The sequence below is a fragment of the Pholcus phalangioides genome, unplaced genomic scaffold (assembly GCF_987345545.1).
Source record: "Pholcus phalangioides strain wild (caught in Gottingen) unplaced genomic scaffold, Ppha-v1.0 ptg000003l_1, whole genome shotgun sequence".
Classification (NCBI taxonomy): Eukaryota; Metazoa; Arthropoda; class Arachnida; order Araneae; family Pholcidae; genus Pholcus; species Pholcus phalangioides.
Window position 1 is genome coordinate 44789677 of NW_028301596.1, and position 26804 is coordinate 44816480.

Sequence of the window (26804 nt, forward strand, 5' to 3'; positions counted from 1 at the left end):
ATCAACTATGTATTTGAGTTTATAAATGACTCCTGAATACATTCTGAGTTTTTTTTTATCATTTTTTCACTATGTATGTTCCATTTTAGGTTGTCTTGTATAATTATTCCTAAGTATTCATAATTGAACACTCTACCTATTTCTTGACAATTGCATACTGATGTAGTTTGAGATTGGCAGTGAGTGTGTAATTTTACGTGAATTTCTGTACTGTCATTTATATTTCTTGTTTTCGTGCACATATAAGTTTAGTTTATTTAGTTTTTTGTGTATTTATTTTTAATTTGTGTTTAATTAGCCAGTGATTTATTTTTGTTAGGTCCTTCTCTGTTCTCTTAACCAAACTATATGTTTCTGTATCTTCAACATATAAAACTGTGTCATCTGCAAAAGATATAATACTACTATTTAGATTTAGTTTACTCAGTTCATTTATGTAAATTAAAAATAGCAACTGCCCTAAGACCCCCCCCCCCCCTGTGGAACGCCTTCTTTACTTCTTGAAAATTGCTAATTTTTTTCTCTATTATGACAGCTTTTGTCGTCTAGTGTAGTAGTATGATTTAAACCATTCTAAGATATTTCCTCTTATACCGGCTGAATATAATTTCTCTGTTAAAATGTTCAAGTCCACATAATCAAATGCTCGTTTTAGGTCCAAAAAAACTATTATTGAATATTTATTTTTATTTATTCCATTGTTTATCAAGCCCGTTAATTTTAGAATTGCCATTTCTGTATTTTTGTTTTTTTGGAATCCATATTGATTGGCTGAAAAGAATTTTTGATGATTCAGGAAATTGAGCAGTTAGTATTTCATACACTTTTCTAAAATTTTTGAAAAAATCGGTAGAATTGAGATAGGTCTATAGTTGTTAGTATCATTGGAATCTCCAGTTTTAAATATAGGGTGCACGAGGGAATTTTTTAGTTCAGAATAAAATACTCCATTTGTTATTGAGGAATCCACTAAATCCTTTAATACATCTATATGGTAGTGAGAGATAATTTTCATCATTTTAGGTGTAATTGGATCGTAGCCATTTGCTTTATTTTCTTTAATTTCTGAAACAATTTGTCTCAGTATATGACTTTCAGTTTCGAGGTAGAACATGGAATTTATTGATGTGTTTGAGGAACCTTCTTGTTCTATACAAATACAATTATCTGCGTTTCCCTCATCATCATTTATATTTCTTGTGATAAATTCTTGATTAAATTTATTTGCAAGTTCTGTTGGATTTTTAAAATTTGGTAATATATATTTTTTCAAATCTTTATTTAATACATTTCTTCTAATAAATTGCCATTGCAATCGTTTATTCTTTTCACAAGCGTTAAAGTTCCTCTGGAAGTATTCTTGGTTTACCTTTTTTATATAAATTTTCAAATTTTTATTATAACTTTTGTACTCGTTCTCATATAAGGTTATGTGTGGATTTTTTTTTTTGTTTTTTATATAGCTTTTCCTTCAGGTTTATTCTGACAAGTATTTCCTTAGTTATCCATTGTTTTTTTATTTTTCTTGGAGTAAACTTTAGTCCAGAGATTAGTATTTAATGTTATTAGATCCAAGAGATTCAGATACAGAGATTCAAGATACAGATATTATATCCATAATGTCTGTATTTATTTTGTACTGAATCATTTTCTCGTATGCAATCGAAATTTATTTTTGATATGAATTGTTCAAACCTTATATAATCTATTTTCGTTATTTCATCGTTCAAATTCTCTTCTTGTTTTTCAAGGAATGTTATACTTCCTAATATTGGGTAGTGGTCAGTGATATTAGTGTTAAATACTGTGAAGTTTTGTGAAGTATTTCCTCTTGTTCTATAAAAGACGTAATCTATGCATGTGTGACTTTCCTTTGTTTCTCGTGTTATTTTTTTGTGTAGTGGTTCGAATCCATTTAAGGCCATTATGTCTAAATATTGTGATGTTCCATTAGTTTTACTATGTAGATCAATGTTGATATCGCCAACAATTAATATGTTGCTTTTCAATTTTTTCATATTGATTTCTAATTCTTCATTAAATTGTGTAAGTGTATGTATGTGAACGGTACAAGAGCAAAATATTAACATCATATTCTGTGAGGTGTATAAACAAATCTTCTGCTGTAGTGAAATTAGTATGTTTTTTTTGTGTTGATTTAATTTTTTTATTTATATACATAATTACTCCCCCTGATCTATTGTAACTTCTAGAATTTGTGTAACAGTAATAATCATTGAGATGTTCATAATTTGATGTATAGTAATTGAATTCTTCATTTTCATCTATCCATATTTCACTTAAACAAATTATTCAATTTTTTCATTTAGTGTTCTTAGAGAAATCAAAAGATTGTTAAAGTTCGTTCTAAGGCTCTGTATGTTGATTATTAAAAATGTAAGTGTTCTATTTCTAATGTTATGACACCTTATCACCTTTCTCACTTCTTGAATTTGCTCCAGAGGCCGTTGATCCTCTATCATATCTGTTTCATCAGTTTCTTTAATTTCCATTGTCATTTGAGATTGGGTTCAGTCTCTGTAGTTGATCTTCTGCATATATTCTCAGTGTTTTCGATTTCTCATCTCTCCGGAGGAAAATCTTTCCATCTTTTGCCCAAGCGAATTTATAACCAAGTCTGTTTTTGGCTTGCCTTGCTTCGTAGAACAGTTTCTTATTTTCTGGTGTGAGGTGTTCATTGAGGTATAATCTGCCATCCTGAAAATCTGGATTTATTTTGTTAGCTGTTAGACTATCTTGTCGCTTTGGCTTTTTCCATCCAGACATTCCTTGACCTTTCATTATGGAACCTAACAATGATTGGTTTCGGTTTACTAGTGTTTCTCGAAGGCACTCTGTGGGCTTTTCCTATCTCTGTTGTTCCTTGTATTCCCAGGATTGTTTTCATTGTGTTCATTATTTAATTTATATTTTCTTGCTTTGTTTCTGGGATTCCACTTATTATTATTCTATATTATTTCCCCTACTTCTTGTTTCCATATCATTCATTCTTTGTATCAAATCGTTTACTTCTATTCTCAACTTTTCATTTCCTATTTTTGTTTTTTTAACATCAGAATTAATCTGTTCAACTGTTCTTTGAATGACATGAATGTCGCTCTCCACTTGTTAATACAAGATATACAGAAGACTGGATGTTGTGAAGATATTTATTATTTGAGATGTTAATTTTTTAAGGAAGGAAAAAACTCATCTCTGCCCCTACCGGGAGTCGAACCCGGGTCAAAAAAAATGCCGGACGAGTGCTCTGAACACTAAGCTATAGAGGAGATAGAGATTTTCCTTCGCTAGAGCGTATATATGCCGAACGGAACCGTGCAATGGACGGTGAAACCGATCAGCTAATAGCTCATGGACGACGAGCCACCAGAGGGCTATATATATGACATGAATGTCGCTCTCCACTTGTTAATACAAGATATCGAGGGACCCGGGTTCGACTCCCGGTAGAGGCAGAGATGAGTTTTTTTTTCCTTCCTTAAAAAATTAACATCTCAAATAATAAATATCTTCACAACATCCAGTCTTCTGTATATCTTGTGTTCTTTGAATATTTTCAATTTTTTTCCCTACATCCTCCATTGATTTTGATTGGAATTCTATTGCTTTCACAACGTCCTGGACCTTTTTGGTAAGTTGATCTTGTTTTTGGGTGATTTTATTTACTGCTAGATCCACGGTCTTTTGCATTTGATATTTAAAGGCCTCGAGCATTTTTTGCATTTTTTCCAATGGTTCATCCATATCGACTTCATCTCCAGAAGCCCAACATGCCTGTTTCCTGCCTGTTTCATGTCCAGTAGCACTTTTCAGCTCATGTTTACAGTCTTTGCACCTATATTCCTCCTTTTTTTCCTTTGCCATCTTTCTAAAGCTAGATTCTGTCGTTCCAACACACTTCGGATGAAAAAACTTTCCACACTGAACACAACAGAAAAACTCACTTTTGTCATATACCGGATCCTTGCAGGTTTTACATTCATCCATATTTATTTGTAGCTCGTTGCAAGTTCACTGTAAAAATTTTCTCCGAGACACTTTAAGATTTGATCTTTTAGTACCTATTTTGTATCACAGATGGCAGCTCTATCATCACCCTCTTCTTTCCTCACTTTTTCGTCAATATCTTTTAATTAACTTTTTTAGGTTTTACTTACATCTAACGTGTTTAATTTAACATTTTGTACTCATACTAACATTATTTTATCAATATCTCTCACCTCTGTGTGCAGTACTTCCAAATTTCACGATATTTAATGTTTATTTGCGGAGCTTGTTGTAGACACGTGTTTACAAACATTACGGCGTGTTGCCACTGTCAAACTAGAAAGGAGAATATCTCAATCTTTCCTTAGAACTCGTGTGCACGCATGAACAGCGGGGAGTGACATCATCTTCGGATAAGTCGCCATCTGGTGGCAGTGTAAGCAGTTGTGAGCTTTGTCCTAAATTAGGTCCGATCATCCATGTACGGTCCCGTTCAGTGCGCACGAGCTCTATATAAGGAAAGATTGAGATATTTGTAAGCTGACCATATTTTCTCCAGAGAAATACGGGGAATTGAGATTCCAAATACGGGACATCGCTAATTATCGCCAAAAATGACGCAAAAACCGAACAAAGTTGCCAAATATTGTTGAATTTATGGAAAAAACACAATGACGGGAAATGAAGCACTACTGCAAATTGCAGTGTCCCGGGAAATACGGTACGTATGGTCATCCTAGATATTCGTTGCCTTTGTAGTCTAGTGGTCTAGGACGCTCACGCGGCAAGTGACAGGACGTGTCATTCGATTGCCCCCACACACAAGGGTAGTTGAAAAAATTTTCCCTCTTTCCTAAATTTATCTTCGCATCAGCCAGCCGTTTAAAACCACCGTACGAATAGCGTAGCGTGACATCATCCTCGGATTGGACGGCTGGTCGAACAGAACGACTAGTAGCATCCAGCTTCCAACCTAAGTCCAGGAGTCGCCTTCCTTCCCGATATTACAATCGGTCTGGCCACATATTTGTCGGAGAACGCCAGCAATCATAACACAGAGAGATTGTTCTGGAAGCAAATTTTCCTCTAAGAAACATTGGGCGAAACCGGGCCAGCCGTGCCACTGCTGCTTCTTCGCACCGGAAGGGGGGGGGACAAATATTGGAAGCAAATATTTGCGAATGATGGGCTAGGCTTGACCGGAGTGTGGCCCTAGCATTTTAAATTAAGCAAATGGAGTCTATTCGATATAGATTTCTTAAACACTTGTATTTCAAACAATTCGGTGTCAATTCCGATGTTCTTATTGCTGGTTCGTTTTTACTCTCGTTATTTCATGTTGTTAGTTTGAACGATCGTAGAGAATTTTTGCTTTCAACATTTTTTCACAAGTTATTAAATATATAACGAGAGTGATTGTGTGCGTGTCAGCAAATTTTACAGGAAGTGAACATTAATGCACCAATCTATTGCACGGAATCATATAAGTTATTTACCATTAAATTGGAGTGTATGTTACTGTTTTAACGGATTTTATAATTGTTCAATACTTACCTCCGTACCAGAGGAATAATGATATCTTCAAAGGTATCAAGGGTTTGTTGATCCTCATGCATTTCCGTAGCTTGCCTTCGTGTTCTACAGGCTATGTTATTGAATCATCAAAAAGTAAAGAAAATAAATTAATTTCGATTGCATTTTTAATCATTTGTTTTTGCATTAAAATTTTGATCAATCGAATGCTTTTGCAGATATTTATACGTCTGCGGACTTATATTATCAGCTAAAAACACATTTCCGCCCAATTCTTAAAAACTTGTTAAAATAGTGGAAACTAAAAAAGAATTCGTAACTTCAGGGTTGACTTAATAAAAGTGAAAATTTATAAAGAAAATTGACACGCTTTTTTAAGACAAATGAAATTTCAATTGGTCGACGCGTTTCGGCTCTACAATGGAGAGCCGTCATCAGAACCTCGTGGTCAGAAATCACACAAATGAGTCGTAGAGGGTTGATGTTTATGTTTGGTCGTCCGGAGAGTTCGCCTTTGTATTTGCTCAGGACGAGTGGTCTTTGGATGCGAATTGGGGGCGCCATTTGTTGCAAAGTGATTGAAATTCTGTCTCGACTGAGCTTAATAAATCTTGCCCAAGCACACTATTTCGTGCCAGGATCCTGGCAAATTTTGATGAAGTATCCCTCGAGAAAATTCAGTTCGAAATTATGTGTCGCTTTTTTTAAAAACAGACGCTTTCTCAAAATCAAAAACTATGTGAAAGTTGCCAACGGTGTTGGGCAATAGCCGAACTATTTGTCTGTCCCTTCTCAACATGTTTTCGGTGTTCGAGAATTCTAATATTCAGATTTCTCCTAGTTTAGTCAATACATACCCTTTTTCGCAATTCTTGCATGGGATGAAGTAGATACCAGATTCTTTGGAGGGTGAGATAAGATCTTTGAGTTGAGAAAAGATGAGTTCATTTATTGGCTGGAATTTATCCAAAGAATCTGGTATCTACTTCATCCCATGCAAGAATTGCGAAAAAGGGCATGTATTGACTAAACTAGGAGAAATCTGAATATTAGAATTCTCGAACACCGAAAACATGTTGAGAAGGGACAGACAAATAGTTCGGCTATTGCCCAACACCGTTGGCAACTTTCACATAGTTTTTGATTTTGAGAAAGCGTCTGTTTTTAAAAAAAGCGACACATAATTTCGAACTGAATTTTCTCGAGGGATACTTCATCAAAATTTGCCAGGATCCTGGCACGAAATAGTGTGCTTGGGCAAGATTTATTAAGCTCAGTCGAGACAGAATTTCAAACACTTTGCAACAAATGGCGCCCCCAATTCGCATCCAAAGACCACTCGTCCTGAGCAAACACAAAGGCGAACTCTCCGGACGACCAAACATAAACATCAACCCTCTACGACTCATTTGTGTGATTTCTGACCACGAGGTTCTGATGACGGCTCTCCGTTGTAGAGCCGAAACGCGTCGACCAATTGAAATTTCATTTGTCTTAAAAAAGCGTGTCAATTTTCTATATTAATTAAAACCAGGCAAAGTTCTAATTTTTGTTATAAAAGTGAAAATGTAGCGATACCTCTGAATTCGTACTTTCTTGTCTCGTAGAATCGCTCCTTGTTTCAACAGTTTGTCTAGTAAAAGTATTCATCCCTTGAACAGACTCGAGACACTTCCTTTTGAAGAAAACAGAAAATATTCAACTATTATTTAATTCAACAAAAATGGATTCACATTCTGTGTGTGGGCGTGTTCTTTCTCAATACAAATGTAAAGGATGCAACCGGCAAAAATCTCAATGAGGTAGCTGAATAGACGTGTCCATATATGAGGTGTCTGTACAGAATATGGATGCCAAATGTATACAGCAACCCAAAATTAAGAGTGATTATTTAAAGAGTAAACAAATACACAACTGAAACAAAACTAATACAAACAAATGATTATGGCAAAATGAAATACACTGCCCATAAAAAAAAGATTATGGTTGTCTTACGTAAGTATGGATAGCTTCTCGATTTATCGCAAAATGTTCGTCCTATTTTCTTTTGAACGCGCCAATAATGTAATAATTCACGAATCCCGGGGGTAAGCTGTCCCATTTATTCCCACCCTATTAGAGAAAAATTCCCTGTGGCACAACAACCTGGAACTGTCCCTTGACAATCGATACTACTACAACTATAAACCACGCATGAACTCGTCCATATTCCTCTGCGGAGGAAACAACGAATTGCTACATGTTGCCATTGGAATGTGCTTGTACGTACTTTTAAGTTTTAATGCTTTTTTATGTGGGGGATTCAAACCCGCGGGCCTCGCGATGCGAGTCCGTCAGTATGACCACTCGACCACCACAGCGGCTTAACAATCGATACCCCATGTAAAATTGAGGTCGAGTAGTATTTACGGATGAAAGCAGATTTAGTCTGACTAGCGATTCTGGACGCATACACTTCTGAAGAAACCGGGGAACACGCTATAAATCCTGCAACATCATAGAAAAGAACCGGTTTGAAGGTGGCGGAGTTCTGGTTAGGGGAGGTATCATGCGCTTGGTACCCGTACACCAAAGCTGCATTAAGAGTTAACTTTCAAGCGGCTTTTTCGTACACCTGCCTAGGTGGTTCAGTCGGACCTACTTGGTAGTGGGGTAACCGAAAATACTGTTCGCAAGAAACTGCATTTTTAAATTTTAAGGGACCTAAATGCAAATTCTTGCACAGGAATGGCTATTTACGGCTCCACTAACACTCAGGGTCTCGTGCTGTGGGTCGTCAGGATTCGTCAGGTCTTCCGAGAAAGGTCATACAAATCCATTTACAGCCAGGGGATCTCGAGCTATTGGCTGTTTAGTGATGCGACTACATCGATTGCGAACGAGAACATAACTGACTCTTTAATAATAAACATCCGGCAGAGACATGTTGCCATAACAACCGAGCCGACATTCGAATGCCATTATGTTGCCATTCCGCGACTCGTTATAATGATAATAGTAATAAATTAATAACATCTTCAACAATTGGTCACTATGCAAGTTTGATTCTCAAAGGCTTCCGAGACAGGCCGAACAAATACAATTACAGCCAGGGGCTCTTTTGCTATGACCCACACTTGATTCGTGGGATCTTCCGAGAAGGGTCGTATGAATCTATTTACAGCCAGGGATTCCTGACCTATGGGTCACGACCCTAACTTGATTCGCTGGGGCTTTTGAGATGGGTCGTACAAATCCACTTAAAAACAGTAATGTTATAAGTTTCCACCTATTTCGAGAAACAAACAGTCCCATGGGTCGCGAAGCTGATCTTTTTGTTGATTTTGGTCGCGGCTGAAAAAGCTTAAGAATCCCTCATGTATGCTTAGATTTGATACTGTCAGAGGCGGATTTAACACAGGGCGAACCGGGCGCTCTTGGGGCTCCGACTTCTGAAGGGCGCCAAAAACCCCAAACTTCACACTTTTTTCTAATTCAAGGGGCCCAATATTTTCTTTTGCGCCTATTTAACAGATAGAAAGCGTATTATCTAAGGGGGTGCGGAAGGTCAATTCGCATTGCTCTTGGGGTGTGGGAAGGAAAAGAAGGTTGGGAACCACTGCTCTAGGGCAGGGTTTTCTCAACGTGAAAGCTCGCGCGGAACCCTTGATGATTACGAAGCTATTCCGCGGAACCCTTAACAAATTTTGAATATTTCTTCAATATACAGGGTGTACCAAAAGTCCGCATTCACTCTACGGAACAAGAGTCGGAACTCGTAGTAGATAAAAAGTGTCTAAAATATATATGATCCATATTTTACGGGACAGAAATATTTTTTTCAGAATATTTGGCTATTTCATCGTTTTAGCACAAATGTTAATTTAGACAAGCTTGCTGAAAAAAAACTCACTTTGAAATTTTTAAATCGTGAATTCGTTATTTTAACATGAGCTATAGGGTCTTACATCACAGAAATGGCCGGCTTTTTTTACATTTGGTCATCTTACTTATACACATAGCTTCAGAATAACGAAAAACATGCTCATTTAATCATTTTTCCCCCACCACCTTCATTTCCTGCACAATAGGACAAATTATACCGTTACTTATACAGTTCGCAGCCGATTCCGAACGGCTTTTATATGCTTCCCACCGAGATGCTCGTGTGCCAAACGTTTGGTGTGTGCAGACTTTCCTCAATAGCAATGTGCTGTTTGATCATCATGGCGCTGTTAATAGCTAGTAAATGTCATAGTTCTCTTGTATCAGAAAAGACATTTGGCAAGAGGACAAAAAAGGGTAGCTAGCATAGGACATCTCTGTGCATCTTGTGGCACAGTTGGCGAATATCTTATCGACCTGTCTACCATATTCCACTGAAAAAAAAAAAAAACAGATGAAAGAAAGAGGGAAACAGTATACAGTCGGCCCCCGTATTCGCGGGGGTTACGTTCCGGGCTGACCGCGAATAACCGAAACCATTTTCTCTTGTATATCTCGTTTATTGAACATCATGGGAAAGAACAGGGTGACGCAGAGGATAGAACGAAATGTAAAAGAGGGTGCAGCGATTGTTGGCGATGTTTTCTGAAAGAACATTGTGATTTCTGTTTGTCGTATCTTCTTCATATGATCAAGTATGTTGTAATATGATGACAAGGCTTCCTCTACCAATTTTTCTAAATGTGAAGAGCGTACCATATGGGGATCTGTGGCATGAAAATAATCCATTGCAGATTTGAACGTGCGAAGCCTTTCCGCTATGTTACTCATGGTGAACCTGTCTTCTACTTCTTTATCTTGATCTTCATCTGGTACCGCTTCAGTTTCAGGAGCAGTCAACCTGCATTAATTCCTCCTTGGTCAACACCTCTGAATTGCTATTAATTTAGCTGTTCGAGTTCCTCTATATCCATATCATTGAACTCTTCTCCACTCACCTGTTTCGCTAACGTGACAATGTCTTTTATAGTCTCTAAGTGGTTGTATTCTTTAGTGCACATTGTGGCAAAAGATTAATGCAACCCAAGAGGACTGTTTCTCTCTTGGAGGCTGCCACGGCTCTGGTGATGACAGTAATGTCATTAGCGAGCCATTCTAAATATGCACAACTAAAATTTTGTAAACAAAACACATGAATGACGATTTTTGAGAGTTGAAAAAAAAATTCCAATAAAGGAAAAAAACCGCGAATACGGGGGGGGGGGGCGACTGTACAGTGGAACTGTCGTTAGCGAGCGGTTCGGTTAACGAGCAATTCGCATAACGAACAAAAATTTTGAACGAATTTTGACTCGGTTAACGAGAGATGATTCGCATCACGAGCAAAAATTTTGCGCTTGGTTAATTTATTTCCACGTTATCAGTTATCACAACTGAGCTCATTGCGGATAATATTCTCCCCTAAACTCTACGGTAAGTGTGCCTCACTCGGAAAATTAACACACGTGCGAGTGTGAATATTTACGTTACGAAACTGGATGCAGCATTGTAGCCATGTTTACGTGCGCTTGAAGGTTTTTGTTTTTTTTCAAATTCTGCTTGGAGAAAACTGTGGGCTGATTTTAATTATTGAACGTGACTTTGAAGGGCTAGCTCATGAACAGGAGCCACCACTTGTCGAAGAGATTGTGCGATTGGGGAAGACACCATGGACTGGGAGTGCATGAGGATGGCATTCAAGAACTAATGGTGAAAAATATGTAGGAGTTGACGGTAGGTGAAGTGATGGATCTCTCTTGCATACACCAGCAAGGTTTTATGGACGGTATCTCATCTGAGGAAGAGAGAAGTAAGAGAAGAAAGGAGATGTCCCTCTCACATAAAATGAGATTAGAGAGCTGTGTAGAATGTGGGAATCTGTGCAAAACTCTGCAGAAAAAAGAACCACCTAAATAAAACTAGCAGTGTGCGAGCAATGAATCTGCAATTTCCCATTTCCTAGAAATCCTAAAAAGGAGGCAAATGCAAGTGTCATTGGATGAGGCTCTTTTTGGAAGTCATGCAAGAAAAAAAATAAGTTTGCAAACAACAAGGAGTCTGTAAATTGTCCTGAACGATAGTCGTCCTCTCTCTTGTCGTTTTTAGAGTAAGTCAATCTATCTATATATATAAAATTGATTTTCTGTGTGTCTGTGTGTCTGTGTGTGTGTATGTTCTCTATACAAATCTACAATTTTAGATCGATCGTCGCCAAATTTTGCATATATACCAAATGCGACCCGACTTGAACGATAGGCTACTTTAAAATTTCGTCAGACCAGGGCAAATGCCCCAAATGGGCAAAAAACTGTCCGGCAACAATGGTTTTTGGGCCTCAACAATCACTTTCCGAACGTTTACTTTGGTTACCGTGGTTCCCTAGCGATGAGTTTCAGACGTGTGTATGCCTTTACAACGGTTTGTCACTTCTTTAATCCTGTTAGTATATGTATAATAGTTTATGCCTTTATAATGGTTTGCCACATTTTCAATATACTCTCAGTAATGAGGCTTTTTGAATAGACGTCATAATCATCATCATCAGCATCGCTTTGAGAGTCAGGAAAAGGGTGATCCTCATAGAAATCAGTGCTAAAATTGTCGATTTTACTGTAGAAATGCGGAAATTAGTGGGATTTTCCGCCCCATCAATAATTTTAAAAATTGTATTGAATTCTTGATTTTTGAAATATTCAGTTCGCTTAGAAGCCCAGGAGATTAAATATGAAGTAATTAGCCAAACCTATACTTTTGAGTTGGATATTCGAGCAATATCATTGATTTCATTTATATCTTCTCAAGTATGAAAATTAATGTCTCCATATTGTCTTTTTTGATATTTATTTGCATAAATCCATGTGGGTTAGGATATTTTAAAATTAATTATGGGCCCGTAAAGTACATCGAGGAATTTCCACAGCTTCAATTAAGCATTTTTGAAAGCTGATACAGGCAGAAATAGATAACTTGAAGTTCAGGGGGTAGATAGAGGTTTATCGAAATACCTAGCGCCCCTTAAAAAAAGAAAAATATATATTCATTTCTACGTTTCTGTGTAAATCTAGATTTGTTTATTTCATGAATTGCGCAGGTCGCCATATTGGTTAACTTGGACACGGTTTGTATGTCCCTCAAGAAAAAGAGAGGGAGATATCACGTGATCCAAAAAAAGCCTCATTGAAGAAAACCCGGGCAGCGCCGGGTATTGTAGCTAGTAGTCAATAATGTTTGTGAATATTATCGTATTTTACGTTTATTTATGTCGTTATTTATATTATGTATATTTTATTGTGTTATCTATTATTATTTTTGTGTTTAATTATTGATTGAATGCCGTTTTTATTAGTCATTTTTATATGAATGACTAATTGTGGAACGAATTATCCGAGTTTCCATTATTTCCTATGGGGAAGTTTGATTAGAATAACGAGCTATTCGGATAACGAGCACGTTGGTGGAACGAATGAAGCTCGTTAACCGAAGTTCCACTGGTATTACTATACTCTTTTATCTGTAATACTTACAGATATAGTGAAGTATATTTCTCTTTTCATCTTTACCTATACCCCCCTGTTTTCTTTCCCCTCTTATGTGTACATGTTTTTTTATATAGTACAACCTATAATAATAACCTAATTTCTTCCACTAGTTCTGGAATTATTGCTTTCATTAGTTCTGGAAGTATTTCTTCCACAAGTTCTGGAAGTATTTCTTCCACAAGTTCTGGAATTATTGATTTCATTAGTTCTACGTTCGTCCTACCATTCTACTCGGAATACGCTCAAGTTTCAAACCTGATTTTGGTGCTACGCTGGCGGACTTGGTCTTCGGAACATCTTTGAGGTTACGTGGAGACTTCTTTAAAGATTCCGACAAGCACATCTCGAAATCCGATTACGTCACGAAATTGCGTATGTCAAAGCTTCGTCCTTCGGCCTTTGTCCAATCATTCTTCAAAAAACATTTTTGTGCACAAGAACTTGGCCAAATCCACACACGTTTTTGTGAGGGTTGACATTGTAAGGCGTTCGCTACAGCAGCCTTAAAAAGTACCTTATGATGAAATTTTGAGCAGGAGAGATAAATTTTTTACACTGTGTATCACACACACACACACACGCACACACACACACACACACACACACACACACACAATAATGAATGAATCTAAGTGTATTTCTATTGATCATTTAAAACCTGCATTTTTGTGTGTAAGTAATTCTTTGGAGTGTAAAGAATCTAACGTCTGCAAATCATATCTATGTAACGCCTAGCCTCGCCACAGGGCTTAGTCATTAAGCTACAAGCTTAACGTCCTTCGGACTCGTGGGGAAGTACTGTGGCGACGCTGTTGGCAAGAGTGCGCAGGTGTTGGCACTCGTAATAGCATATATCTGTCATCACATAGTTTTCGTGTGCGTGCGCCTTTTCTTTATCTTTTTTTTTCTGTTCGAGAGAGAAGGCTTTCGTTTCTTGCAGAGTCAAGATGTTATTTTCCAGGTATCCGCGTATATTCGTTTCTTTCTATATGTGTAACGTACCATGTGTTTTGTCAAATTAATAAACTTCATATTTAGCCGTTCTCTGGAATTTAAGTAATTATCGTATAAGTCAGATTTATGTTATCTATGGATAAATCACTGCTTTAATTTTAGTGCCAGTACACCACTTTCTACGCCAGTGATACAACCATAACTTTCGATCCGTCCAAAAACAAAAATTAGGCAATAAAAGCTCACTAACACTCGTCAGGAAAGCAGACTACGATCAAAAATTTCTTTAAATCATCACAAGGACTGAACTTCTTAAGTATACTGTATTTAGTACCGGTAACGGTATTTAAATTTCTTACACATTTAGATTCATAATTTGTTAAAATTTTAACATAGTTTGCCGTTTAATAGGCTTTTTCTTAACACCCCTCTATTATAAGACATTTTCGCTTATTCGACGTTCTGCCTTCCCATTTATGTCGCATAAGCGAGACTCTACTGTACTCAGCAGAAAAGATCATCAGCGAATTACAAGCCGTCAGATCTAAAAACCTTTTTTTGGGTGCCACATCAAAAATACGCTAAATAATCAATTTTTCTTCACTATTAAATGATCGAAAATCCGATGCATCTGCCTCTTTACTGGATGTTTTATAAGAAAAAAAATTAATTCAACATTATAGTTCCGTAAACACTAATAACATAAATTCACACCAATTAATATCCATACAAAATATAAACAAAAACAAAGAAGCGTTAGTCATTTAGGCAAAACCTGAATTAGTGAATCTGTTAAAAAAATTAATTATTTTTAGAAATTTTTACAAAGTTTTTGATCAAAACGTTCCTGAACTGAAAAATGTCTGAACCAAGTTTTCAACTTATAGGCCTAAATCATATCCTTCAATGAAGCTTTCATTCATTGGCCAAACATTGTTTTATACATGCTACGGTGAGCGTGATAAATGCGGTTATTATACATAATAACTGGTACAATTTCACCAAGCATTTGGTAAGTTTGATAAATTTCTCTAAATTTATCACTTTTTTACCGGCGATTATATATAGTTATCCAAGCGTCATTGATAAATTTAATAAGTACTAAAAAATTATCACACTTACCAGCGATATACGCATAATATCATTGGTAAACATGATAAATCGTACTATATGATATATTATACATGATCATGATAATCATACATATGTTGTATCATTATATCGAGGTCGTAAAATTCGTTATCATTATATCGAGCTACGATTGTAGAATTTGTTATCATTGTATCGGGGTACGACCGTAAGTTTTGTTATTGTATTGTAGGTATGGTCGTAAAATTTGTTATCATTATTCGTTGTCTTACTACCGTTATCACACATATTAGACTCATTTGTAATTTTTCTTATATTTATCAAATTAACCTTAAATTACACTTGGGTATTATGCGTAATCACTGATAAAGACGATAACATACCGTAACATACATATTGTTCCGGATAATTTTCCACAAGACTTCGAGGTTGCAAAACAAGAAGCGGTCCGACGGACAAACACAGATTTATTTACTGAACAGCAATTTACTCGTATTTATAACCTAATCACAGAGCTAACAACTTTCTCGCAAAAAGTTCAACAACAACTGACTTTCAATTCAGTCTCTCTCTCTATTCGAGCCTCTTTGAGCCTGCCATCTTGTGAGCGCCAGGCTATTTATAACCCTGGCAGAAAATTCGAGAAATAGAATGTTCTACCAAATTCTATTTTACAGTTTCCAAGTCGGCGGTGCCACTGTACGGACTGTCTGGAGGGACGGCACTTTATGAAATGTTATCACCAATAGCATCCCTCTCCGATAAACCGAAACCGGCATCAACTTCCGTTGCCAACAGCAGACCGCGCTAAAGAAATTGCGCCATCTATCGTCTCTAGTTCGTAACATTGCCCCTCTCTTAGAATTGTTCGTCCCGACAATTCAGTTCTTAGGTCGGCGGGTTGCATTCACCGTGGTAAGAGGGTCATCTATTGAAGTGGACCACCTTGTACTTTGAGGACGGTGTTTTTTGGATCCGAGCTACGACGTCCTTCAGTCTCTTCACGACTCTGTAGGGTCTTCCCATGACGTCTGAAATTTCGGGCACAGTCCTTTCCGGCGCATCGGGTTCCACAGCCAGACAAGGTATCCTTCCTTGAAGTCATGAGACGTGGCCTCCGCATCGTAGCGGTTCTTCATCTTTTCAGAGCCGATGTTGATCCTGTGTCTGGCGATTCGATGCATGTCCTCGAGGCGCTCCTGGAGTCCCTGGACGTGTTCTTCCGGTGGAAGAGCAGCATCTATCGGTCGACGAAACATCAGATCACCTGGCTTACGAAGGTCCTCTCTCATCAGCGATGGCGAGTATCCGGTGCTCTCGTGGGCGGTCCTCGGTAGCGGTCGCAGGATGTTCGGGGCGATTCCTTTGCGGACGGCGCAGGCGTCGCAATTCTTGCACCATTCGTGCACATCGGTCCTGGATTTGTCCCAACAGAATCGTTCACGGTCCTTCTGGAGAGTCCTAATCATGCCGAAATGTCCACCGGTCGGGCTTTCGTGCAATTCTTTCAGCACTTCTTTCACACGACTCGTGGAATAAATAAAAAATGCCCAAAGAACTGTATGACCCATAGTTTTCGAGAAAAATAAGGAAGTAAAGTATGACGTCATATCCGGTGCAGGGGAGAGGGGAACTTTCCGTGTCATTCCACGGTGCGCGCAGGCATGCCTGGATATGCGCGGTGGATATTTTGAACATCTGCCTATGTAATATGTAAATATCGAAGTTCATGTTTCCAATAAAGTTTTTTTCCCCCTGCAACGGATATGACATCATACTTTTCTTTCTCATTTTTCTCGAAAACTATGGGTCGTACAGGTTCAGTTCTTTGGGCATTTTTTATGTATTCTAAGCGAGGCATCTGGCTGTGCAGAGTTTTGGTGGTCCCGATGGGACACCCTGTATAAGTACAATGCTTTTCTTTTATCTAGAAAGTGTTGATTCCTTGTCTTTTTCTGAGAGCTGCGGAAATTTAGTGTTTTTTCAGAGATTTATCAAAATTTCACTAAATTTTTTTTTTTTTTGAATTTTTGGTATTTGATTAAATTGACCAGAGTCAATTAGTCTTGAGTAAGAAAATGGACTGGAGGTACACGGGGATGACATTCAAGAACTAGTGGCGGAAAATATCTAGAAGTTGACGATAGATGAAGCGATGGATCTCTTTCGCACGCACCTGCAAGTGTTTATGAACGGTATCTCGTCTGAGGAATGGAGAAGTAAGCAGAAAAAAACTCTGTAGAAAAGAACCACCCAAATAAAGCTGCAGCCGTATGCGAGCAATGAATATGTCCAAAGAACACTGCAATTTCCCATTTCCCCAGAAATAAGGGAAATAATCCCCCTAAAAAGGGGACAAAATCAAGTGTCATTGGATAAGGTTCTTTTTGAAATTCACGTAAAAAGAATAGGTTTGTAAACAACAGTGATTCTGTAAAACGTAATGAACGATAGTCCTCCTCTCTCTCGTCGTCTAGAGTAATTTGTAAACATTATAGTATTTATGTTTGTTTATGTTGCTATTTATATTATGTATATTTTATTGTGTTGTGTATTATTATTGTGTTTAATTATTGATTGAATGCCGTTTTATAAATCACTTTTATATGAATGAATAATTATGGAACGAATTATCCAAGTTTCCATTATTTCCTATAGGGAAATTTAATTCGAATAACGAGCTATTTGGATAGCGCGCACGATGGCGGAACGAATTAAGCCCGTTAACTGAAGTTCCACTGTAATAGATAAGTTGATACGAATGCGGTACAGAGTAGATTTCTCTTTTCACTCTACCTGTTCTGTTTCACACTTATAAGAAGAAAGATACATTGGGAAAAAAAATCACTATCAGGATGTACAAAACACAAATAGAAAAAAATTATGGGGTTGCAACAAAGCTTCATAGTGATGAGGAGAGAGGAAAGAAAACAGAGGAAACTTGTTTGAATTTATTCCACTGGCGTTTGGGCGCAATATTACTCCCTTGATCATAAAGTGATTAATTAAACCTACGGAATTTCTCCCATCTACTTTATGGACCCATAATCAATTTTAAAACTTACTAAACTATGTGGATTGATGCAGTTAGATATTTAAAGACAATACGGAGGCATTAATTTTCATCCAACTCAAAAGTAGGTCCAGCTAACTATTTCATATTTAATTTTCTGGGTTTCGTATCTCTAAACGAACTTAATGTTTCGAAAATCGGGAATTCAATTCAAATTTTAAAATAATGCGGCGGGAAACCGAAATAAATTTCCGCATTTCTAAAGTAAAATCGGCAAATTTAACATTGATTTGTATGGGGATCATCCCGTGCTTGTCTCTGAAAGTGATGCTGATGATGTGATTATGACGTCCATTCAAAAAACCTCATACTATTATCACTTGTTTGACAAATTTATGATGGTATTCTACTTCTCTCTATATCATTGATCAAAGTTTCCGTGTGGTCAAAATGGCCTCACCTCACAACTTACGTCAGTTTTTTTTGTTTTTTTTTTTGTCTCATGGCCGGGGTGTTCAGATCGAAATGGCGTATCGGAAGAGTGTTTTCTCGGTAACATTTTCAAATTAGTCGTGAAACATCGGATATCCAAGTTGAGCATGAGGAAAGTGCTGTTAGAGTGCATTGTACATCAGATATCTGTGATCAAAAATGTCATAGTGTTGTTTTTCAGTACTATGTTACCGACTTAAAATAATACTAATTTTGGTGCTTGTGAAAATATAGTAAAAATTATTTTAATTTGTAAATTTTATTTTCTGAGTATGCTTCAATCATGTCTGTTAATTTTTTAATCATGAAAGCTGCGTTCAAAAAATTTAATAAATAATTTAAAAAATAATTCAAAAGTCACGTATCCCTCCATTTTTTTTCGAATGTGTATCTTAATAAAATAAATATTTTTTTAGGAAAATAATTAAAGAAATTTGAAAAATTATTTAGTGAATTAATTGATAGATGAATGAAATCATGTAAAAAATTCAAAAAGTGAAAGGAAAATATATTTACTTTGATGGACACCTGAAATAAAGAAAACGTACAATCTCGCAGATATTCCAAATTATTTGTACTTTCGCTACACACAGTGTGTAAAGAAAATGGTCTCTAGTGAATACGTTCGCTCTTTCCACATACTATACGGAGATCTTACTGATCTATTCACTGAAAGGCACCATTCGTATGTGAGACATGAATCATGATGAAATTCGTTGATACGCCAGGATGTATTGCATATGCGATGCGCTCTTCAACATTTCAGAGAGAAAATACACAACATATATAATAGAAAATTATTGGAACCTTGAAGAACTAAGAATCCTCCAATCTCTTCTTCACTGTGGATCTTCAATTAATGAATGCTCATTTCTGTTAATTACGTGATCCATCGGATTTTTTCTCATTCGCACTTCATCATGATGCATTATATCTGCAGAGGATGAAGTTATTTCATTATGATTAGGGGTGGCCAACGAAAATTTCATCATCTGTCGGTAGAATTGCTAATTGTTACTTATGCAGACCTTTTAGCGGGAAATAAATTTTCCCGCTAAAAGTTGGTGTGGTAAATATGTGAGATGATTATTTATAGCCATATCTATATATATACAGGGTGGTAACTATCGACCGCCTAATGATTACACACGTGATTCCTTGTGCAAAACTAATACGGGGAAGTGTTATCAGTTGTTTTCATCTCACACATAATTAATGAGTTATAACGGTTTAAAAATTGATGACGCCAGTTCGAAATCCTGCCAAATTCACCAAACGTATAGCTTGGCGTTTTTTAAAATGTTTAAAATGTATTAACGAGACGAGTATTGTGCGAGTATTATTGTGCGAGTATCGGGCTACCGCGCCCCCACAGCCATTTCTCCAGCGCCAACTGAAGAGACTATATAGGACATTGTCCGGTTAGAGAAACAGGTGGGTGGAGAACGGTTCAATAATATGGATATAGAAGTCGAACAACTAATTAATAGCAATTCAGCAGAGGTATTGACCGAGGAGGAAGTAATGCAGTTGACTGCTCCTGCAACTGAAGCGGTGCCAGATGAAGAAGATCAAGATAAAGAAGTAAAAGACATATATGTTCAACATGAGTAACAGCGGAAGGGCTTCGCACGTTCAAATCAGCAATAGATTGTTTTCATGACATAGATCCCTCTATGGTACACTCTTTACATGTAGAAAAATTGGTAGAGGAAGCCTTGTCATCATATTACAACATACTTGATGATATAAAGAAGAAACGGCAAACAGAAATCACACAATATACTTTCAGAAAAAATCACTGCACCCTCTTTTAAATTCCCTTATACCACTGCGTCACCCTGCTCTTCTCATGCTGTTCAATACACGAGATATACAAAAATAAAACCTATAGTTTCGGTTATTCGCGGATTTCTGTATTCGCGGTCACCCCTGGAATGTAACCCCCGCGAATACGGGGGGGGGGGCGACTGTATAAGACAAAACTATATAGTTATAGATTAATAAAATTCTCATTCTTTAACAATAAATGGTTAGAAACGAAACAAAATAGAACCTCATCTAGATTGAATAACTTATATCAAGTGCTGAAAACAATTAAAACGCTATTCCAAAAGAGTTATATATATACAGCCCCGAAAATAATGAACCAATACCATGCAACTAATCGCACAAATAATAACATAAAATCCAATCACAATATATTTATATTCTCAATAAACAATAGTTCAGAATCCATACTACAACAATAATGGATCATAAAGCGACACAATTAAAATAATTCATTCTAAAAACATCAAAAATATAATCATTGCTGTAATCAACTTAAAAATACATGTGAGTACACAATGTACGTGAATTCTGTGTTCCCCAACTGACCTAATTTTATATGTTTATATTTAAATAAATATATATATATATACAGGGTGATTATAAAAAAACTATCCCGACATATGGGCCCCTAACTATCATACCATTCACAGAAACTGAATGAAATTTTGGCATAAGGTATTTTGATGTATGCGCTCAAGAATGATATGGAAAACAACAGTGTCACTCTAACAGTTACGGTTACAGTGAGAAAATTTCGAAAATATCAAATGGCAACACCAAGTTTTTTTGTATTCGAATGTGATCTCCATTGTGAAAAACCCTAAATAGCGTTCGAACGGCAACTGTAGCATGAAAATCACCGGCGGTAGATAGGCTAAAAGTGAGGACAACCAATAAGGACAGAGAAGCATCATAAAATAAAGCATTTTATTGTGTTTCACAAATTTTCCACATGACCTTGTGGAGGACTAATCAGGCTGGGACCTCAGCCGAAGAAACGGTGTGACGAATGAAACGAACATTAATACTCTGGTGCACGGCAAAGTCCTTTTTACTTTTTCCTTGCCTAGCTCCGGGGATTTTCGTGCTACAGGTGCCATTCCAACGCTATTTAGTGTTTTTCAGTATGAAGATCGCATTCCAATACAAAAAACTTGGTGTTGCCATTTGATATTTTCGAAATTTTCTCACTGTAACCGTAACTGTTAGAGTGACACTGTTGTTTTCCATATCATTCTTGAGCGCATACCTCAAAATACCTTATACCAAAATTTCATTCAGTTTCTGTGAATGGTATGACAGTTAGGGGCCCATATGTCGGGATAGTTTTTTTATAATCACCCCCGTATATGTATATTTTCTTTTTTCAGTTAAAAAAAATATCTTAAAATATATACATGACTTTATAAAATATTAACCAATTAGCACAGTAACAAGGCTGTTGCATAATTCCAATTAACCCTTTAATTTGTTTCAGTTGATTTTCAAGAAGTGGCAACCCGCTGCTGGCTGGCGGAGAAATGCACTTTTGTTCAGAGTTTGGCACTCAACTGACCGTTAGAAAAATGGCATGTATCCATATATATTTGTATATATATATTCTCTATCTTATAGATATATATTTATATCTACTCTCTACTGTGGTGAACTATTAATTACCACAACACTGGTTTAGTTCTGAAATGCATTTCAGACTGTGATGTTTCATGAGAATATTTTGTGTCTAGTCTCTCGAATTCCCACTGCCAATCCTGGATATTCATCGGATGGACTGTGATGTTTGTCATGTTGTTCTTGCCTGACAATTTCCACTCGATGTTAAGCACTCGCTGTCATTTCTGTTCAGTGCTTGCTTGTGCCATGTGGCGCTTCACAATATGCACCTGCTGATTTCTTTGGGGCTTGCTTCGCGGTCGCTTGTTCGGAATTATGAGACGACATTTTAGAATTAGATTTAATTCCTTCAAATACAAAACATGCGAGCTAAATACATGTGCGACTTGCTACCACGATGTTTAGAACGTAACTCCCTGTTGCCATCTTACAAACAGTAATAATGAGAATAATCGATAAAAAGGAAGAAAACAAAAATAAAACGATCCCCGATCGTCCACCATGTATGTATGTTTTCTTTCGGGTGGCAGAAGAGCTGAAACGAGTGATTGGATGCCACGAGTCCATCTACAGATGGATTGGTGGCGACAGAGTGCAATTGTGACAAGGACAGACACAAGCTGCTGGAAGAGGACGGACATTTGGTTCCGTTCTGTTGCTCCTTTGGGCGATGAGTGACGGACGGAGGTGTTATTTCGTGGGCTGGTGGGGAGCCTAGGGCCGCCGGATGTTTTTGCTGGGTCGGAGATCTGGCGGGCTGTCCACCTGTGCTCCTGCTTGAACTGCGGGTGTTTCCAGGAGCTTCCTGGAGTGTGGCTGCTGTTGCTTGAGATGGAGTGGGGTCTCGGCGGGGACGGACCCGGTAGCTTGCGAGTCGGGGGATGTTCGCCGGGCCCGGATGCCAGGAGAGTTCTTCCAGCATGGCCCAGCCGCAAGTTAATCCGCTTACATCCCGCAAGGGACATAGCGAGGCCATGTATGGTGTTATGGTTAGAAAAATGAAACGTCACAAAATTTCAAACCCGCCACACTGTCTCAATGAAGAGATATAGGCAGACCTAGGCCTATGGTGGCAGCTGTGCGTCTATATGTGAAGTTTGTTTCTGTGAAATGCTTATTATGCGTGGTGCTTCCATCTGCCATCAATTTTTGTAACTATGAGTGAAGTGTAATGATTAAATGACTACCACCACAGGGAATAACGCATTGCAGGCGAGTCACAAATCCAGCAACGCCATAGTGCAGCCGGTCCGGATGTGTATACATGGTACCTCTCGGCGGATCGCATCTTTCAGTTCCGACCGGAATTTTTCCCGGTCGGGAATGTAACTTAAAATAATGTAATAAGTGTAAATTTCTGGAGATTTTTTTTGTCCAGCCCTGGAAAGGACAAATGTTTATGAAATGCGAGTGAATTTTTCGATAAATCCATATATTTTTACAGAAAAATATACTTCGACTACAATGTAGAAAAACCTCACGACATATACTATGTCTATTAAATGTAAAAGTTGCTGATTTAACCCAAGGGAGTGCAAGTTTTGCTCCAACCGCTTCATTCTATGAATATACGTAGCATTTATCATGTGGATCCTTATTAGAAATATTCATTTGACGAAGAAAACAAATTCTCGTGGAGAGGAGGCGGGGGGGGGGGCAGTGGATATGTCTTTCAGATAAATCTGGCTGGATATGTGGCGAATATTCGAACCAAATGTGACAAAGTATTTATATCTCATCATCAATGGCGTCAGATCTCTGAATCTCGCTTTCCCTGCAATAAAAACATATTTCTCGAGGGTTTAATAAATTAATGTGATCCATTGGCTTTTCTTGGTCTTGCGGACAATTTATAGAGTGAGTGATCTATGATTTATGTTTCGCTCAAGAGAACCCCCCTCCCCACGAACCACGTGTAGATACTTAATATGTATTTCATTTATTAAATAGCATAATATACGTAGGAGAGTCATTAAGCAAGTCACAAAAGAACTACGTCCACGTGTTGGAATTTTATCGGGAAAACGGACGAGATCTTATTTGTCGATCGCACCGTATTTGTAGGTCGCGTTCCGTCGAAACCTCTGCTTGTAAATAAATACTTGTAAATAACTGTTCTGTACAATAAATTTGTGTTCTCCGTGAAACTGATTCGTGGTTGACCATCTCAAGTTCTTGTGAGAGACATTATCCATAACATGTGCGTCTTCTGAAAATTCCAATTTCTTCATCGCGTGTTTTTTTTGCTTATAACATGTAAAGTTTTCAACCCAAATTTCATGAATCTCACAAGAATTGACTCTCTCTTGAAAAATTGAGTATTTTTCTAAAAATTCGAAAGAAAATGTCTAAACTTTATACGAAAATTTGCAATTCGTCTCTCCTTAATTATACAGTAATTCACGAATTTGGCGGACTCTATTCACGGACTTGGCATGCTTAAAACCGTTATCTCAATCATTATAAGTACAGTTATATCGTTCACCAACCTGTAGGAGCAGCGAATCGTTGTGAATAGCATTGGTCTTCATTACTGTATTTGCGGTTCGTATGGTTTTGAGGGAAAAAAAAGGAGGGGGTAGGCTCTTGTGTCATAGGCACCGCTATTACTACTACTACTAAACCATACATGTATGTCGTTCATATTCCTCTGCGGAACTTCTAACGAATTGGTACATGTTGTAATGTACGGGTAGTGAAACCTGACGTGACGTTTGTTTCTGTGTAATGCTTGTTATGTGCAGTGCTGCCATCTGTTTTTTCTAACTGTGAGTGAACCGTTGTGAACTGCTCGAGATGATAGCGGTGACCAAACACTTTCCCAAGCCGTGCCACAATCAAAATTATTCTGAAAATTTCAATACGCAGACCATACGTCCTGCTTTTAAGGGACATGAGCTCATTTTCTCTTTTCCTTTCTCCGTCTCTTGTTTATATATGTATATAATATTGTTCGGCTATCCTCTTATTTTCGTAAAAATGTTCAGTTTGTCACTCTTTTCAATTCGAACTTGTTTTTACTTTTGAGCCACAAAATTCGATTATCGCAATGCAGATTGTGTGTTTTTACTCGGTAGAAATTCATCTTACTTACACCGTGTTGGACATGAACACCGGAACCTGATGTTTTAGACTGATTCCGCCCCCCCCCCCCACCACCAAACTTAGTAAGAGGACTTGGCTTATTGAAGTTTTATCAAAGGACTTTTACGAAATGTTTATGAAAGTTCTTTTATAAAACATAAAAATGCAACCAATAAGCGTATCGGTTACATTCGATGCTATGTGCTTATTGGATGTTGATTTTTTTTTTTTTTTTTTTGAAGTTTATAGATATTTTTTCAGTTCTGCAGCAGATCTTTTATCAGACTTTTATAGTGTAGTCCCGACCCAGGCGGTAAAAGCCGGTAAGAGGTTTTACCAAGTCGAGTTGGTAAAAGCTGACATTTCGTAACTTTCATAAAAATTAGTAAAAATGTGAATTTTCTAATTTTCATAAATTTGTAAGCTTGTCATTTATCAATCACAATGATCCTTGTGCTAATTAAGACCATCATTAATTAACTAATTAGTCATTCAAATTAGTCAAAATTAGTAAAATTGCGAATTTTTTTTAATTTTTACTTTTTACTCTTTTTATCACAAAAAATTTGCTAAATTTTGTCGGACAGTTATCTACTGTACTGGAAGTTTTGAAGCTCCTTTAAATTGAGCTTTTTTATATTTTGTAAGGCCTCACGCGTGAGGCATTATCTTATTAGCACTGTCCCCCCTCCCAGGGGCGGTTCGAAGTTATCCGCCGCCTGGGACCGTCGTGAGACAGTTTAGTTTTTCCGAAGATGATGTCACTCTCCGCTATCCATACGAAGATTTTTTTTAACAGCTGGCTGATGCTAAGATAAATCCAGAAAAGAAAATTCAATTGCCCTTGCGGGGAATTGAACCCACTTCCTCTCACTTGCCGGGTGAGCACACTGAACGACAAAGCCAACGAATCCTCTTTACTTGCAGCTCGCGTGCTCTGAACGGGACCGTACATAGACAGCCAGACTGCTGTCAAAACTTTCGCAGCAGAGAATGATATCATTTTCGGATAAATTACCATCTGGTGGCAATGTGAGAGCTAGAAATTGTGAGCTTCGGCCTGAGTTAGGTCTGGCTGTCCATGTACGGCTTCATTCAGCGTACACAAGCTCCAAGCAAAGAGGATTCGTTGGTTTTGTGGTCTAGTACGCTCACCCGGCAAGTGACAGGACGTGGGTCCGCACAAGGGCGCTTGAATTTTCTTTCCTGGATTTATCTTCCAGCAGTCAAAACCTTCGTAGTAATAGCGGCGAGAGACATCATCATCGGATATTATCAAAGCCTTTGAAAGTAGGAAAAGAAAAGCGTTAGCGAAAGGGGGAAACACCTTCAATGCCCGTGCTTAGAAATATTCACACTATAATTCTGCCTTAGATTAATTACTTCGGAAACATGAAATTTCATTTATTTATTTATAGATTCAATATCGAGTAAAATATACTTGTAAGGACCAGGGTGGTGGGGGGACACCAAAACCATTCAAGTGCTCAGGGCCTCCAAACATCTTAATCCGGCCCTGTTAAAAGACAGCTAGATGCTGTCGCATTGTCCTGCTGAAATTGTCCAAGTTCGTCGGAATGCACAATGGACATGAATGGGTGCAGGTGATCAGACAGGATGCTTACGTGCCTGTCACCTGTCAGAGTCGTATCTAGACGTATCAGGGGTCCCATATCACGCCA

General features: G+C 37.6%; 1 protein-coding gene across 1 annotated transcript in view; it reads right to left on the reverse strand.

Annotated features, from left to right (window-relative positions):
* Positions 1-19164, reverse strand: part of LOC149088665 (major facilitator superfamily domain-containing protein 6-like) — a 31043-nt gene extending 11879 nt beyond the window's left edge. Inside the window, exons 1-3 of the mRNA XM_089248628.1 lie at positions 19108-19164; positions 7120-7216; positions 5563-5653 (exon numbers count right to left, since the gene is read on the reverse strand). Coding sequence (XP_089104754.1) covers positions 5563-5653; positions 7120-7191 — 163 coding nt within the window. The 5' untranslated portion in view covers positions 7192-7216; positions 19108-19164. The remainder of the gene's footprint in view (positions 1-5562; positions 5654-7119; positions 7217-19107) is intronic.
* Positions 19165-26804: the final 7640 nt, after the last annotated feature.